Source organism: Echinops telfairi, unplaced genomic scaffold (genome assembly GCF_000313985.2).
Source record: "Echinops telfairi isolate 266 unplaced genomic scaffold, ASM31398v2 ScPeMD7_3;HRSCAF=10, whole genome shotgun sequence".
Classification (NCBI taxonomy): domain Eukaryota; kingdom Metazoa; phylum Chordata; class Mammalia; order Afrosoricida; family Tenrecidae; genus Echinops; species Echinops telfairi.
Genome location: NW_022103899.1, coordinates 14,821,654 through 14,837,252, shown reverse-complemented (window position 1 = coordinate 14,837,252; position 15,599 = coordinate 14,821,654). Strand labels below are relative to the sequence as shown.

At 41.7% G+C, this 15,599-nt stretch overlaps 1 protein-coding gene across 1 annotated transcript in view; it reads left to right on the top strand.

Moving 5' to 3' along the window:
• The first annotated feature begins 2,428 nt into the window (after positions 1–2,428).
• Positions 2,429–15,599, top strand: part of COL5A2 (collagen type V alpha 2 chain) — a 170,518-nt gene continuing 157,347 nt past the window's right edge. The window contains exon 1 of the mRNA XM_004701485.4: positions 2,429–2,633. Coding sequence (XP_004701542.1) covers positions 2,540–2,633 — 94 coding nt within the window. The 5' untranslated portion in view covers positions 2,429–2,539. The remainder of the gene's footprint in view (positions 2,634–15,599) is intronic.

Below are 15,599 nucleotides of genomic sequence, written 5' to 3'. Positions count from 1 at the left end.
AAAAACTCATCAGCGTTGTTACTTGAAGCAGGCACTGAGCATTACATTGACGCTCCTACAACTCCTGTGATCTTATCATCTTTTTGACCCTAACGTGGAGGATGCTTTTGGAGATTCACAGGCTCTCCATAAACGGCCTTTGTCTGTACACTGCCGTAAAGACTCTAGAGGGGTACTTGACCAGTCTGCCAACCCTTTGATCTAAGTGTGAGTGTCTCAAATGGATACATAGTAGAAGAGAACTGGAAAACCCAGAGCTTAATTTTTCCTCCCTGCCATAAGCAGTGAAAGGGTTTTTGATTGAATTTGCAAAGGGTGAGTTATTTGTAAGTTCCTTTGGGCAGGAGCAGGGTACCCTGGGGGAATAATGTAGTGGAGGTACAGTAAGATATGGCTACATGAAAATGTAAATTTAGGAAGAGAGAGAGATACTTGAGCAGTTGCCCCTCCCGAAGATTCTAGCTCCAAATTAAAAATTCTTGGGCTTCTACGATGAAGAAAAGTGAAAAAGACCTTCATGCTTATTGACCTCACCCAATAATGGTCTCTCCATTCATTTCTGCTGGGTCTAATGAGTCACACCCCACACATGCTTATATGTTTTGCCATATATTTCTTGGCTTCACATATTTTTTTCTCCCTCAGTTCCTACAGATGTCCCTTGAAGGTAACTGGCATGTTTTTGACTTTCTTTGGCTTCCTTGCCCTTGTCTCTCCAATGTTTAGCTGAGTGCAGAGTACCTGATCACTGCTGAGTTCTTATGTACTCAGGACAGTCCTCTATTACAGCTTGGTGTGTTGGGGATGCTATTCTGACTACAGAGACCACTCTGAGACTAGGTGGACTCAAGATGGTCACTGGATGAGATGATATAGAGCAAGCTGCGGTCTTGCAAGCACGAGCATGGCACAGAAGTCCCTGAAGATTGCTCTTGCAAGGCTTGTACAGTGAGGACTACCTTATACCCTGAAATGCTGGTGTCGGGATAATGACACCACCATCTACTTTTGTCTAGCTCTTTGTAATTTAGAACTTAGTTAATAATACATTACCCATTTTAGTGTCACTGAACCCTACACACTAGTTGGGCAAAGCCTTTTTCTCAAAAAAGACCAAAAAAAGGAGTATGCATATATCGAGGACTTTGTGTACATTTACAAAATTGATGAGTGGCAGGATGCGTATTGGAATAGAGATTTTCAGCATCCAAACACCGTGTCCTTCCCATTCCTCTACTCTAGCTTCTCAACTCATGGCCCTTGAATCAGCCGACTCACAGTGACAGTATGACCAGACAGGAAAGAACGGCCCCAGTGGGTGTTGAGACTGACAGAAGTAGAAGGAGTCACCTTTCTTCCTCGGAGTAGCTGTTAGACACGAACTGCTGTCCTGGTTAGTAGCCCCAGGCTAACCCCCAACACCACCCAGGCTGCTTCAGAAAACAACGTCCTCACACTCACTGCCGTTGTGTCAGTTCAATTCATAGGGACCCCATAGGACAGGACTGAACTGTCTCTGGGGGTTTCTGAGATGGTAACTATTTACCAGAGTGGAGAGCCTCATATTGCTCCCGCAGAGTGGCTGGTGGTTTCGAAACTCAGACCTTGAGGTTAGCAGTCCAGTTTGTAACAACTACACGACCAGGGATCCCCAGGCTCTTTAGGAGATTATAATTTTATATCCTAGAGGGCTTCAAAGAGTTCTTGGAAAAACAGAATTAAATATTTTACAACTGTCTAGGACAAGAAGAATTTTCATATGCCATTCCCATAACTGGAAACATAGAAAGAACCTGTATTCTTCATGGGAATTATGATAAATCACCAAGTGTGTGTAAAACCCTTAGCTCAGAGTCCTCTCCAGATGATGAGAAAAGAAATGATGTGCCAAGGTGACAAAAAATGCTCCCTTTTTAGTAAAACAGGAAAGGGTTAAAACTTGACCCTTTCAATGTTTAAAATGGACAAGGGAACCCTGACTTATCTAAATGTCAAAAAGTAGGCAGGATGGCTGTGCTTCTTTACCTCCTAACTTTTTTGCAGCTTAAAGTGTGTGTCTGGGGGAAGGGCCAAGGAGTGGGAGAAGAGGATCCTTTCCTTCCAAGAAGCTTTCTTTAATAAAACAAAGGACAGGGCAACGAGGGAAAGAACGGAGTAGCAGTTTGGTCCTGCCACTACCCCCATTTAAGCTTAAAACATAAATATAATCGAGAAAGTTCAAGACACAGAGACGCGTGTTCTGATTCGGTTGTTGACCATCAATCAGACCGTTGCTTGGCAGACACTGGATGGTTATGAGCCCGAACAAGCCGAAAAGGGGCAGGAAAAACAGTGGAGGCAGCATGCTGCCTATTTAAAAGCTGCATCGCTGGAAACAAGTTTCCGCAGACGGAGCTGGAGCTGCAGCCCGGAGGGAGGGCTCGCGCGTCTGCTGCCCGAGCTGGTGCTGAAAGAAGAGCCCGGCGGGCTGCATGGTGCTGCCCGAGCCTCAGGGTCGCCCCTTCGCTCTCGGGACCCGCGTGTCTGACAGTTAGACGCGATGGCACACTGGGTGGCAGCAAGCCCCCTCCTCATTCTGACTGTTTTCCTAGGGCGAGCTGTCTCAGCCCGAGCCCAGGAAGACGACGAGGCTGGTGAGTTGGCCGTTCGCGTCGCGCGCACGGGGGGCGAGGGCAGGGAGGTGAAGCTTCGGGAAAGCGGGCCGGAGGGCCGGGCTGGGAGCGGCGAGGGGGGCGGGCGGATCTGCCCCGGGACGCGGGGCGCTCGGCCGTCGCCCCGCCGCCCCCGGCCCGGGGAAGCAGCCCGCGGCAGAGTCGTGCGGGCAGTTTAGGAGGCGTCCCTGCGCCGGCTGTGGAGCCCCGGCGGCTTACGGACGGACAGAGAGGGCTTGCGAGGAGCCCAGAGGCTCTTTTCTTCCGAGCAGAGCAGTTTTGCCCTGGGGCTTGAGGTTGCAGAGGGAGGGAAAGTGGCCTTGAATCTGAGCAGGGTGGAGCCTTTTTTTTGGTATGGAACTTCAGCTGCTCCGTGCAATTCTTTGTTCGGAAACCCCCCTGCAGCCGCTCTGATAACTCTGATTTTCCTTTGTCTCTGGGGGCATCGTTCTTCGCCTGAGCAGACGTTCACATCTCTCTCCCGGTGACCTTCACGTTGCGCCGGCTGCCCGAGGGGCCGACGTTAGCCATTTCCCCACGGCAGACCCTGGTGGGAGCAGATTTCTCAACAGTGGTGTTTTCCCACCCAACGCACTGACTTCTCAGGACAGTGGTGGGTTCTGGTTGGATGCCCAAGGCAGGACATCAGCATGCCCTACATACAACTTTTCGGGCACAGAGTAATTGATTGTAGAGGCATTAAACACAAGCTTTACTTCTCTTTTTAAAGAAGAATCTTGCCTGGGTTACCAGTTTTTTTCCTGCGTAATTTGCATATATTAGGGTTGGGCAATATGGTATGGCTGAGCAAAAATGCATGGCTAATCCAGAATATAAGCGAACATTGAAACGATTTCAAGCAGCTATTAAACCCTTACTTTTTTGGGAGGGCTGAACTTTGAAATACAGACAAGTACTCTTATGTAATAGGCCATTATGGATTTTCAAAACTATCTGACATCAGCTTCAAGCTTTTAAAACTTAACATTTGTTAAGCTTTGCTGGTACTGTCTTCCATAAGTGTGTGCGTTTTACTACCCGTCTCTGTGTCTTTGCTCTAAGGATCTTCATAAGATTATTCTGGAGTCCACACATTCTGAGAAACGTTTAAAGAGTGATTTTGGAAACTGGGGAAGAATAGCCAGCACTCTGTCAGTAGTTCCCTAGAGGGGGCACTTCATATAGTCCTGTAACCTTTTATGTTACTTTTTGTATTTTAAAAATCGAGGGAATTAATAAACAGTGTAAAAAAAAAAGACTTTGTCTTTGTAATGGCATGGACACAGGCATTGTTGGGAAGGGCAGAGAATACACGTAAATAGAAAGTAGAAGTCAGGAAAGTGTATTAAAATACAGAAAAATTACAATAGAAATAGAGAATCTAATTATAAATAAGCTACAGCAGATTCCTCTTCTTTATAACAACAAAAAACAAGTTTAACTTAAAACTTAATGAATAGAATTTTCCTTGTTAATTTATTTTGTAATTATCAGCTTGCTTTTATAAGGTGTGAAAAAGTTGAAAATGTGAATAAATGAAATGGATGTTTACTAGAGTATATGAAATTTGCCACATGTTAGAAGACTCATCACATAGTTATAATTACTCTGTAGGTGTTTCCAATAAAAGGAGAAGAGTTTCATTTCCCTCAATACTATTTTGCACAACTGTCAGGAATGTGGTCCTTAATGCAAAATGTCTCCGATCTCAAGCCAACTCCTCTCCCCTCAGTACAATCAAGTGGCTTAGAAACTGGAATTCCAAGCAACACATTTTACAGAAAAAGTATAATTGCTTGCATATGTTTTGTGAAAAATACATTCCTCGACTTTATTACTCAATCTGAGAGGATATATGTGACACAAATGAAATAGAAAAACAAAGTAGTATGGCTCAAATTAAAAATATAAGGGAAAGAAGTTCAGAATCCAGTATATTCAGAGGTAATCAGATACTTTTATATATCCTTAAGCTTGTACTGTATGGGCACTTGGTAATATTTTATAAGGCCTGTTTAATCATGCAACAAGTTTAAGAATTTAGAAACACCCTGTGATTTTTAGTTTGGCTGCAGCAAATGTTATAATAAAAGAAAATGTCTAATTTACATATGCAAAACTAATATGATTTTCAAATTTTAGTTAAACTACATTCATTACCTATGTGTAAGCCATATAATATTGTATGCACTATATGTACACCTATGTCCCCTTGGGAATGCAGAGACCTGTTATCACATGTAAGTACATATTTCTGCATTTTCTTTGATTATATAAAGGATGTGTTCTTTCTATTTGAATTTATTTATTTATCATAAATGAAGAACATAAACATAGTTACTACCTCACAGAGATAGCTATAAAAATGAGATAAGGTAAATACATTAAGTGTTAGATGCTTTAAAACAAAATCCTGATGACTTCTCACTTTAAGAACTGACATTTTAAAGTTATCAGGAAATGCAAAGAGAAAGTTTGGAAGTTGTGATAACTTTAGTGACACTATTAAGCAACAGAAATCAAAGGCACTGAGATGACGAAGTCAATATTTCCAGGGTTAGGTTTTTAGTGTGTGCGATTGGGGAGCAATGGCAGGGAGGGGGAGGGACTTCGGAAGATTCCTCATCTGCTTTTTTGTTTGTTTGTTTTTGAAGAGAGATTGCTAGTGCATTTATCGTAGTGATTCCTTAACACAGGTCTAGAACTTCTCAATCTACATCCATTCTTATTACACAAAGTGGAGATGGTTAATATTTGAAAACAACCTTGGACATGATTCATTGTGTGGAACTCAAGGTGAGAATGGAAGGAAACCTAAATCTAACATTTCATTCCCCAAACCCTCTGAACTTCAGTGTGTTCAGAGGACAGGCCGCCAGCATAACAAGTGGAGAAAGTGATGGCTTGGACATCAATGAGTGGACCTATGGAAAACGCAAGGGGAATACTCACTTCAAGGCATTCAGACGTAAAGTGTTCCGAAAGCATTGTATAAGCCAAACAAAATATATCTGTTAGCCAAATTTGGCTCCTAAGCCATACATTGGTAATCTATGTTTCATATTCCTTCATTGATATCCTGGACCCAAGTCCACTCTTTTTAACAAATATAACTTACTTTTTTTTTATGAGAGTATGCACAGCAGAACATCCACTAATTCAACAATTTCTACATGTACAAAGAGCCCAGGTGGCCCTGGAGGCTGGGTATTGGGATACTAACCTCAAGGTGGGCAGTTCGAACTTACCAGCTCCTCCTCAGGAGAAAGATGAGGCTCTCTGGTCCCATACAGCTTTACAGCGTCTGAAACCCAAAGGGGCATTCGATTAGCATTGCTGAGTCAGAATTGACTCTGGCAGTGAATGAGTGACAAACCAGAAACACTGATGATATTCTTTGAATCATGCGACATTCTTACACTTTTTGATTGTCTCTCCCACTATTAGCATAAATTCACTGCTCCTTAAATTTGCCTTCTAATCTTTCAAATTGCTGTTGTCAATTTGATCCCCTATAAATAGACATTCTTTAGTGGTTCAGCTGAACCCTTAAGGTTTTAAGAAGACCTCAGGAGATATTTTTGGGTTAAGATTTAAAGATTTTCTCAGAACAATAGTTTCACTCAAACCAACTCTTGATTGCAAAGAGATGAGTGATCCAGGGTCTGTTCTATATCATAGTTTTTTGCATTTTTATTATGTGATGTCGACCATTAATCTCACTGCTTAAATACAAATATAAAGATGTGGGTTTTCGACACTCCATAGAATTTGGATGGAATCCTTTTAAAGGTTATTCAGAATACGAGTACATAGCTTAATATCTTTGTTCTCTCATAAATTAAGTTTTAATTTAGTACTGCTTGGACCACGTAGGGCATGCAAAGTTTTTTTTTTTTTGATAGTGCATATTTTACTGTAGGTTCAACTATATATACATAGCAGATTGCAATAAATTCAAGAGAGGGTGCCCTCTTGGAAGTTTTAGGTAAGTAGTAAGGTATAGCATATTTATATACTATGCAAAGTCATCAGGGATTCTGAATCTTTCCAGATCCATTCCTATGTATCTACCATAGTGTGCACTCTTTAATTTTATTGTTGAATTTCTAACCACAAGGTCAGCAGTTTGAAATCCCTTCCCCCTCCATGGGAGAAAGATGAGACTTTCTACGACTGTAAAGAGTTACAGTCTCAGAAACCCACAGGGGCAGTTCTACCCTGCTCTACAGGGTCTCTGTGAGCCAGAATCAACCTGATGGTAGTGACTCTGGGTTTTGGTTTTTATAGGGTTATTAAAGGAGCCCTTGGGTTTTGTCCAGTTCTCCACAAGGTTGACTGTTCAAACCCACCAGCTGTTCCCAGGGAGAAAGACGAGCTATCTGCTTCTGGAAAGATTTAACCCAAAACAAACAAACAAACAAACAAAGAAACCAAAGCCCTCACACCCACTGCCATCGAGGCCCTGTGGACAGAATATAACTGTCCGTGTGGATTTCCATGGCTGTAAGTCCTTCTTGGGAGCAGATAGCATCATTTTTCTTCCTCCAATTGATTAGGTAAGTTCCAATGATTTCCCTCGTGGTTAGTAGTCAGCCCAACACATAACCCACTCTACTACCCGCATCCATTGACAGCCATGGGAATCTTGTATGCGATCTCTCGGAATTGCAACCCACTCGGTGGCAGTGGGGGGGTGGGGGGGGTGGGTTGCTAAGGAGACCTGGTGGTAGGCTGCTAACTGAAAGGTCAGTAGTTCAAACATGCCAGCTTTTTGTGGGAGGAAAATGAAACTGTCTGCTCCTATCAAGATTTACACCCTCCGAAACCTTAAGGAGCCATTTCCTGTCCTATAGGACTGCTCTGAGGTGGAATCAGCTCAATGGCAGTGAGCTTAGTTTACAGGGTCACTGGAGCTCCCAGCCGCCACACCTACTGTTCAGGCATCTGGATGGATGGTGGGAGAAAAAGACTGCTCCTTATTTTTTGAAAGACCTTAAACTTTCATAAAATTTCGCTTATTTGTACTTGGCCATGATTTAGTCCTATGATTACACAAAGTTGCATGGGCAGTTTGGGCAACACCGGCAGTGCAGCCGGCTAAATACCTGGAATCTGCTCCAAAGGATGGAAGGAAAATGGCTTTTAGGAAACAACGAGAGTCTTGGCCTCACTGAGTTTAATTCTCACCCATTTCCAGTGGAGTGGCCAGATGCAGTGGAGTGGCCAGATGCATCCCCTTTGTTGTTGGCTTCTGAATGTCCACTCAACACTGGATGGGACTTTGATAGTCGGCTGCATTTTCTTAGCTTCCAATTTTTCTTCAGATACATTTGGAACTATAGTTTATGTACAAACTAATGTGAATTTTTATTTTGAAGTATGTGTGTGTGTATATATGATATATATAGAGACAGGTAGATTCTGAGGTAGATAATGAGTTCTTTTTATTGGCAAGCAAAATGTAAACTATTCACAGATAAGGGTTGAGTTGGTTATATAATGCATTGCCTATTAGCAACCTAGATTCTATTCCTTACTTCTTCCCAAATGCCTTGACTTAGGAGGTTCAGGATGGAGTCTGGGAATCTATATATTTTCAAAGCTTTCCAGGTGACCCTGATTCAGAGGCATGTTTGTGAACCACTAAATTCCATCTGTGACTGAGGATGTGGACCATGGGCTTTACTGTTTCATGACTGCACACTGTGCTGTGACGCGAGTACTAACTTGCTCCTCTAGTAATTCCTTTCACTCATAAAGTAGCCTAATTTATGTATGTAGATAAACCATTGCAAATGCACCAAAATTTATGGGGAAAATCCCTCAAGACTTTAGTCTTCCGCATGTCAGGTTGGGTGAATCATTCTCCTATGTCAGCGGTTTTCAACCTGTAGGTAGTGACTCTGGGTTTTGGTTTTTATAGGGTAATTAAAGGAGCCCTGGGGTTTTGTCCAGTTGTCCCTCTCACAGGGGTCACCCGATTCATAACAGTAGCAACATTACAGTTATGAAGTAGCAACAAAAATAATTTTATGGTTGGGGGGCGGTCACCACAACATGAGGAACTGTATGGAAGGATTGCAGCATTAGGAAGGTTGAGAACCACTGTACTATGCAAAGAACACATGTTATTAAAATGGATTGCCAGGTGAATATCTACTCTTTATTTTCTCTTGCTTTCTTTACTTTCTAATCTTCCCATATTTACAACTGTCATGGCAGGCCTGAAACTCATTGCATTAACCTTTCTAGAAGTGCCCATAATTCAGGATGTGGGGCAAAGTGCAGAAGGAGAATCTGTGAATAGTGTAGTCATGTGAATCTGTGGCCAAAGAATAATCAAGTAGTCTGTTTGGGGTTGAAGAATAATTCACACTTCATCCCTTGATCTTAATTGGTTGAAAATAGATAAGCTACTTCTAGCTTTTTTTATTTTGCTTTGGGATCATAACATTGAAAAGTTTGGCTTTACATATGAGAGGTATGATAATGGTAGGAGCGATAGAATAAAATTCTTAAGTATCAATTGATTCATCACAAAAATTTGGACAAATTACACAAGCATGTAAGAAAAATCTGTATTAGAGGTTAATGGTATCCTTTGATTTGCAACTAGTTTTTTGTTGCCCATGGTTTACATCCATACACCAGAAATATTCATTAAGATATTTCATGAGACATTATCAATTTGCTAATTAAGAGAAAGTCTTTGACATTTTCTTGTAACAGAAAAATTGGAGCTTGAAAAAGAGTTTTGAGTCACAATTGGAATTGTTAAGAAGGTACAGACAATTCAGTTTTCATCTAAATTTTATGTAGAATTCATATCTGCTCCATCTAAATTTTATATAAGACTGATGACTTGTGAAATTTGATATTGAAAACACTATTCTTGGCATTCGCACGGAAGTGGCGCAGTCTATTCTATGGAAACTGTTTTGCCTAGGAGGCATGACCGATTTAAACTAAACCCTTCCAAAAAATCAAGATGTTTCATCTTCTACAGAATATATGCTTTTAGGAATATCAGGGAAATTACATAAGAGAAGGATTTGCTTTATCCATATCTTACCTCCCACAAAGAAGTCAGATCAGCAATATTAATAAATTAATGGTGCTTTGTTCTTATAGCTGGGATCAAACTAAAAAGGGTTTACATGCTTTACAATTTTATTTCTGGATCTGAGAAGAAGGAAAATAGTCCTGGTGTTATTTTGTTTTTCCTTTTTAAAAAAAAATTATATGTAGGCCTCTTCTCAAGCATATCATTGAAACTCATTTACATTTGAAGACAAATATTTTAGGACCTAAGGTTACCTGTAAAGAATTATGAGTTCAGTTTTAAAATGACGACCAACTCTATTGTCCACGGAAACATTGGTTGTAATGTTTCTGCAACTCTAGACTTGTAATTGATATGTTGTGCTTTTTTAACAAGCAAAGAAAACTCTGAGCTCACCTATGAGAAAACACCTGGGTTCTAACTCCACTTTGCTCTTTAGCAGGTAGGCAAGCTGCAGTCTTCTAACTTCCCTGAGGTTTAGTGTCTTCATCTGCATCTGAGCTCTCAGAGAAATAGTATAATCCCCTACCTAGTCAATCTGATGGAACTCTTCGAAGGATCCATTGAGAAATTCACCTGATGGAAAATTGTCAAACCTTCAATGAGCCACAGATGTCATAAGTTTATTTTATTCCTCACAGATACAAACTCTGGTGGCCTATTTTTGACATTCCTGAAATCTTTGCATTTGTTTAGAAGGAACTTCTGGGCTTGTGCTTCTGTGTTTTGTTTTGACCTCTGTCTCCTTGGGATCTTGTTCCTTCAATTCTATCCTATTTCCTCTGACATCAACCATCTGCCTTTCCACCACTCTTGCCCTTTGCCTGTAAACTAGACCACCTCTCCCCAAGTGCCTATCTCTAGCTCCCACTCTCCCTTTGCTTCCTAGCCTAGCTGCTTTACAGAAGCAGCGTGGGTTTCTGTTACTGCTTCCCATGCACTCTTCCATCCCACTGGGCTCTACGTTGATCAGTTCCATCCCTCTTATGCCAGACCAGTAGGAAGAGATCTCACAAGTCTGATAGTCCAACGGGTCCATTTTCATATCATCTTATCAACCCTTTTGCTCACTAGATACTATTGAAATTCTACTATCTGAGCATTCTCCTCTAGCTCCCTGGTCTTTCCCTCTCTCTTTCTTCCATGGACTCCTTGTCTTCCTTGTCTTCTTGTGTTAGTCCGGGTCCCCTAGACGAACAAATCCAGAGACGCTCATATAGGTACGAGAGAACTTTATATCGAAGAGCAATTGTTTTTTGAGAAAATATCACAGCTCAGTCCAGATCAAGTCCATCAGTCCGGTCTTAGTCCATATGTCCATTACCAGTCTATACATTCCTCATCAGACTCATGAAACACATGCAATGACACCGAATGCAGGAAGATCACAGGCCAGTGGGTGGAAAGTCGTGTAGATCTAGTAGCAGTGGAAGCATCTCAGCATGGGTCTCCACATGGCTCTTCCAGTTCCAGGCTCTGGCTGCATCAGTGTAGCTCCATGCAGCTTGTCAGCAGGCAGATGAAGCAGAGAGAGTGCCTCCTTCCTCTAGGGAGGAATACAGGAGTTTCTAGAATCCTCACAAGAAGGCCATGCTCACACGGAGGCTTCATTGGCTGTGGCCTGATTGCCAGGCTAGACTCCACCCTTCCTCAAGTTGACAGGATGTAACTGCCACACTTCTTAAGTACTTTCTCTCCTATCAATAGATTGAGTTCACCAATTTGCCATGTATCTTGTCATCTTTGATCATCTAGGAAAGAGTCATTCTCAGGCTTTTGCTAAATGCCTATATTTAAGATAATTATAAAAATCCTGTCTCTAACCCTTCCCATCAATGTGAACTGCCTACTGAATGGTTCACTACTACCTCACATTTAATATCCCCAAACTGAATTCACCATCTTCCTTCCACAACTGGATCATTTTTTTTCTATATCTCTTATTTCAGTTGATGGCAATAACCTCCCACCTCGTCTTTCAGGAAAAAGTCCAAACAACTACTAAGCCACATCTTTCCACCTTCTACATATTTTTCTAATACACTGCTTCTCCAGTTTTACTCACTTTTACCACAAATGTCCCAGTTACAGCCCTCATCACGATCTTTGGATGAGTCAATAGGCTTTGACTTCGCTTCCTTGTTTCTCATGTAGCCACTTGCCATCCCCATGTATGTCGTGCCCCTTCAAGCCCATTTCTGCTGTAACACAAAACCAAACTCTGACTGCCATCACCATCCTTAATGCCTTCCACTGGCGTCCTGAAACTATAGAAGGATAATGTTCGCGTGCTTTCTAACACGGCAGACAGGATGCTCCCTGATCTAGCCCATTTTAAGAATCTTAGGAACATACGCTGTAATTCCCTACCTTCTACTTGGTGTTCTAATAATCAGGATTTTCTTGGATTTCCCATCTTCCCACTGCAGATACACACATGTTTTTATTTATTAGTTTTTATCCTCTGCAGATAGATCTCATTTTGTTGTGCTTTGTTTTACTGCACTTTGCAGATATCGCAACCATTGCCAGTTGAAGCTGATAGTGGCACGGAAAAGGTCTATTTTCCAATAGCATGTGGTCATCTCGTGTCCCTTGTCACAATTTAGTTATGCTCACATCTCAAACCTGTTCATAACACTGTTGCACCTTTAATAGACTACACCGTAGTACATATATATATATATATAAATTTTATATGCACTAAAAAAACCCTACCATTCTGGAGTTGATTCTAGTGTGTCAAAACTTTCTAGGCCAGGGTGGAACTGTCCCAGTGGGCTTTGGAGATGGTAAATGTTCATCGGAGCAGACAGCACCATCTTTCTACTGCGGAGCAGCTGGCGGGTTTGAACCGCTGACTAATGGTTGGTTAGTGGCCTAAAGCTTGACCCAATACACACCAGGGCTCCATGTATATATACAAACAATTTATGTGACCCATATCCTTTCTCTATTTGTTTAACTGTGATTGCAACTGAATCCACAATATCTCAGAGTATCTTCACAGTACTTGTCCCTTTTTAGACTATTCCGGCTCCTGATCCCTTCGTATCTGACCCATGTGCCCCCTTCTCACAGTACGCAATACACCTCTCCAATGGGATATACCAGACCCTGCCATCATCTGTCTCCTTGCCTGTATGTTCCTCCCTGTAACATAGACTTAGTCATTAGCCCTACTACATGCCTCCCCACCTCAGTCCAGTCTGAATCAATGTGACCATCAGCAAGCTGCCATGGCCCTTCGTTATTCTGAACAGTCCTCCCAAGAATCCGTTTTACATGCTCCTGTCAGATTCTTTCAAAATCTCCCTTCCGTTGTGCTGATCCCGACTCATAGCGACCCTGTAGGGCAGAGTAGAACTGCTTCTCTGGGTTTCTAAGACTGTATATCTTTAGGGGAGTGGAAAGCCTCATCTATCTCCCATGGAGCAGCTGATGAACTTTGCGGTTAGCAGCCCCTATTGTAACACACTATATTACCAGTTTATCTTCTTGCGATTCATTCATTCAGGAGTCCTGGTAACTGAGTTGTTACATGTTGGGCTGCGATACGAAAGGTCAGCAGTTCCAAACCACCAGCTTCAGGAGATCCCCAAGAAACAGACTGGGCTTTCTACATTCCTGTTTAGTGTCACAGTATTGGAAACCCGCAGGGGCAGATCTACCTTGTTTTAGTGGGCTGCAGTAAGTTCTCATGGACTTGATGGCGGGGAGCTTGGTTTTTTCAGTTGTTCGTTCAAGTATGAGTAAATGGAATTTGCACTTTGGTTTTGCTAATAGTATTCACGTATTCTTGCAGGATTAAAAAATGCTCTTAGTTTCTTCATATACAAAATGAAATCATAATATTGGCTTTATATAATTATTGTGAAGCCTATCATGTATATAAAGCACCTGCATGTTAATTTGACTCCCAAAAGTAGTGGGAGCAAAATACATAGTCGTTGACACCATTCTTCCATTACTATTTAACAAGAGTAGCAATAATAACAAATGCTTATTGAGTGTTTTGAAAACAAAGCTGTTAGATTGTGTGGAAGACATAAAAGAAAAAATATTCTCAAAAGATTAAAATTTAGTGTAAAAATTAAAATGCAAAAATTATCTACTATTCTAATCTGGTCATTTGAACAATAACTAAATATTATTCTCGATGTGCTGTAAAGCTCCTCTTAAGCCTATTTAAAATGTTTGCTACTTGAATAGAAGGATTGCTTGTGTTGTTTCTTTTTGAAGTTTTCCCACTGAGAAAAAAACGAAACAAAAGAAGTTAAAACAAAAAGAATTTTCCTTTGGAGACGTTTGAATGGCCATGTGATCTGCAGTCTCACTCCTCTCTCTCCTTCCTGCTTCACACCCCCTGGGACATTCAGTTCTCTGTGACCGTTCGCAGCGTGTGAGCAAACCAGGCAGGATCCATTCAGCGCCCCACTGCTACCTCAGGCCTGTCTACCAGCCCTGTCTGTTTTAGAATTTACTTTCTGAAAATATGAGAGTCATAAAAGTCTCTATTTAAAATGGGAAACGTATTTTCCACTGTGTGTTGCTCTGGGTTGCTTTTGGAAAGCGAGCACTTGCTTCACTGCCCAGGGATTTAAAAGGCAGCGCCCAGCACTGTTTGGAACACAGAAGTGGGGGGACTCTCTTTTCCCAGCCTTTGCGGAAAGTCTCTGCATTTGCCACAGGCCCTGCCCTCCCGGGAGACTGTGGCGAATGGAGTCCAAAGGGCAGAGCCTTGCTCTGATGCAGCACGTCATTCAAACGCACAGTTATTTGGCTTCGCTGCGCTTACTTTCCTTCTAAGTTTTTCCAACTTAAAAACAAGGAAAAAGAAACGATGGGTTTATCTTGAAAGGAAGGGCACACTTGGAATTTGTGAGGGAAAAAAAAAGATGACCAACATGTTTCTCTGATCTCATTAGGGGCGGATTAATAGCTGGTGTCATTTGTTTACAAAGGTGTCTACCAGTGAGTCTCTTGGGTCACCTGGAGACCCTGTAGCAAGACTAGTACCGCTCCATAGGGTTTCCTGGGAGCAGACAGCTTCCTCCTTCTCTCTGGGAGGTGAACCTTGCAGTCATGCACCCATGCTTAACCCACTGCGCCACCAGGGGTCCTCCTATGAGCCTTCTATTATAAGGGATCTATTATTACATTAGCAAGTCTACTGTGATCAACAATGTAATAAATGCAAAATAAACTTGATCTTTTAAGTACATGCTGATGTTAATAATTTGGAAGACTATAAAGTCTCCTCATAGAAATGAAAGAAAACAAAGGTTTTCGGGGTTTTTTTTTTCCCCTCCAAAATTTAAAATTTTGAACCAAGGAAAGGAAAATAGCCTCCTTATGTAACTCTCTAGAAAACCCCCAAAGCCCCAAAGTCGGAATTAAGTCAGAAACCCTAAGAATACAGGCTTTGACTTGAGAATAGTCCGAGCAGATGGGAAAACAAGAAGTGATTTTTCAAAAACAACTGGACGCTATGCAGTCTCTCTACAAGCAAAAATGTGGCTTCCTGGCAGAAGGCTGGATCTGCTATTATTATTACTCCATCCATATTCATCTCGCAACAGGAAGCCTGCCACAAAATCAAAGTTAGGCACTAAGTGCCTGTTTTGTGGCATGGTATCCCCTTTCCCTCGGTCAAAAGGTGACTTTCAGCGAGAAGTTTAACTGGTGACAAATATCCACAGCAATCTGAGCCAAATGTTTAGACAAAGGCCCCATCATCTCTGAGGCCTGTCTACTTTCTGGTATATTTTAAGACTCTCTGCTTGCCCCGAAAGAAGCATGCAGTTAAAAAGATGAGGGCTTCAGCGAAATAGATTGTTACTTTTCCTCCCTTTTTTCTGAAATGGATTGTTGAAACAATT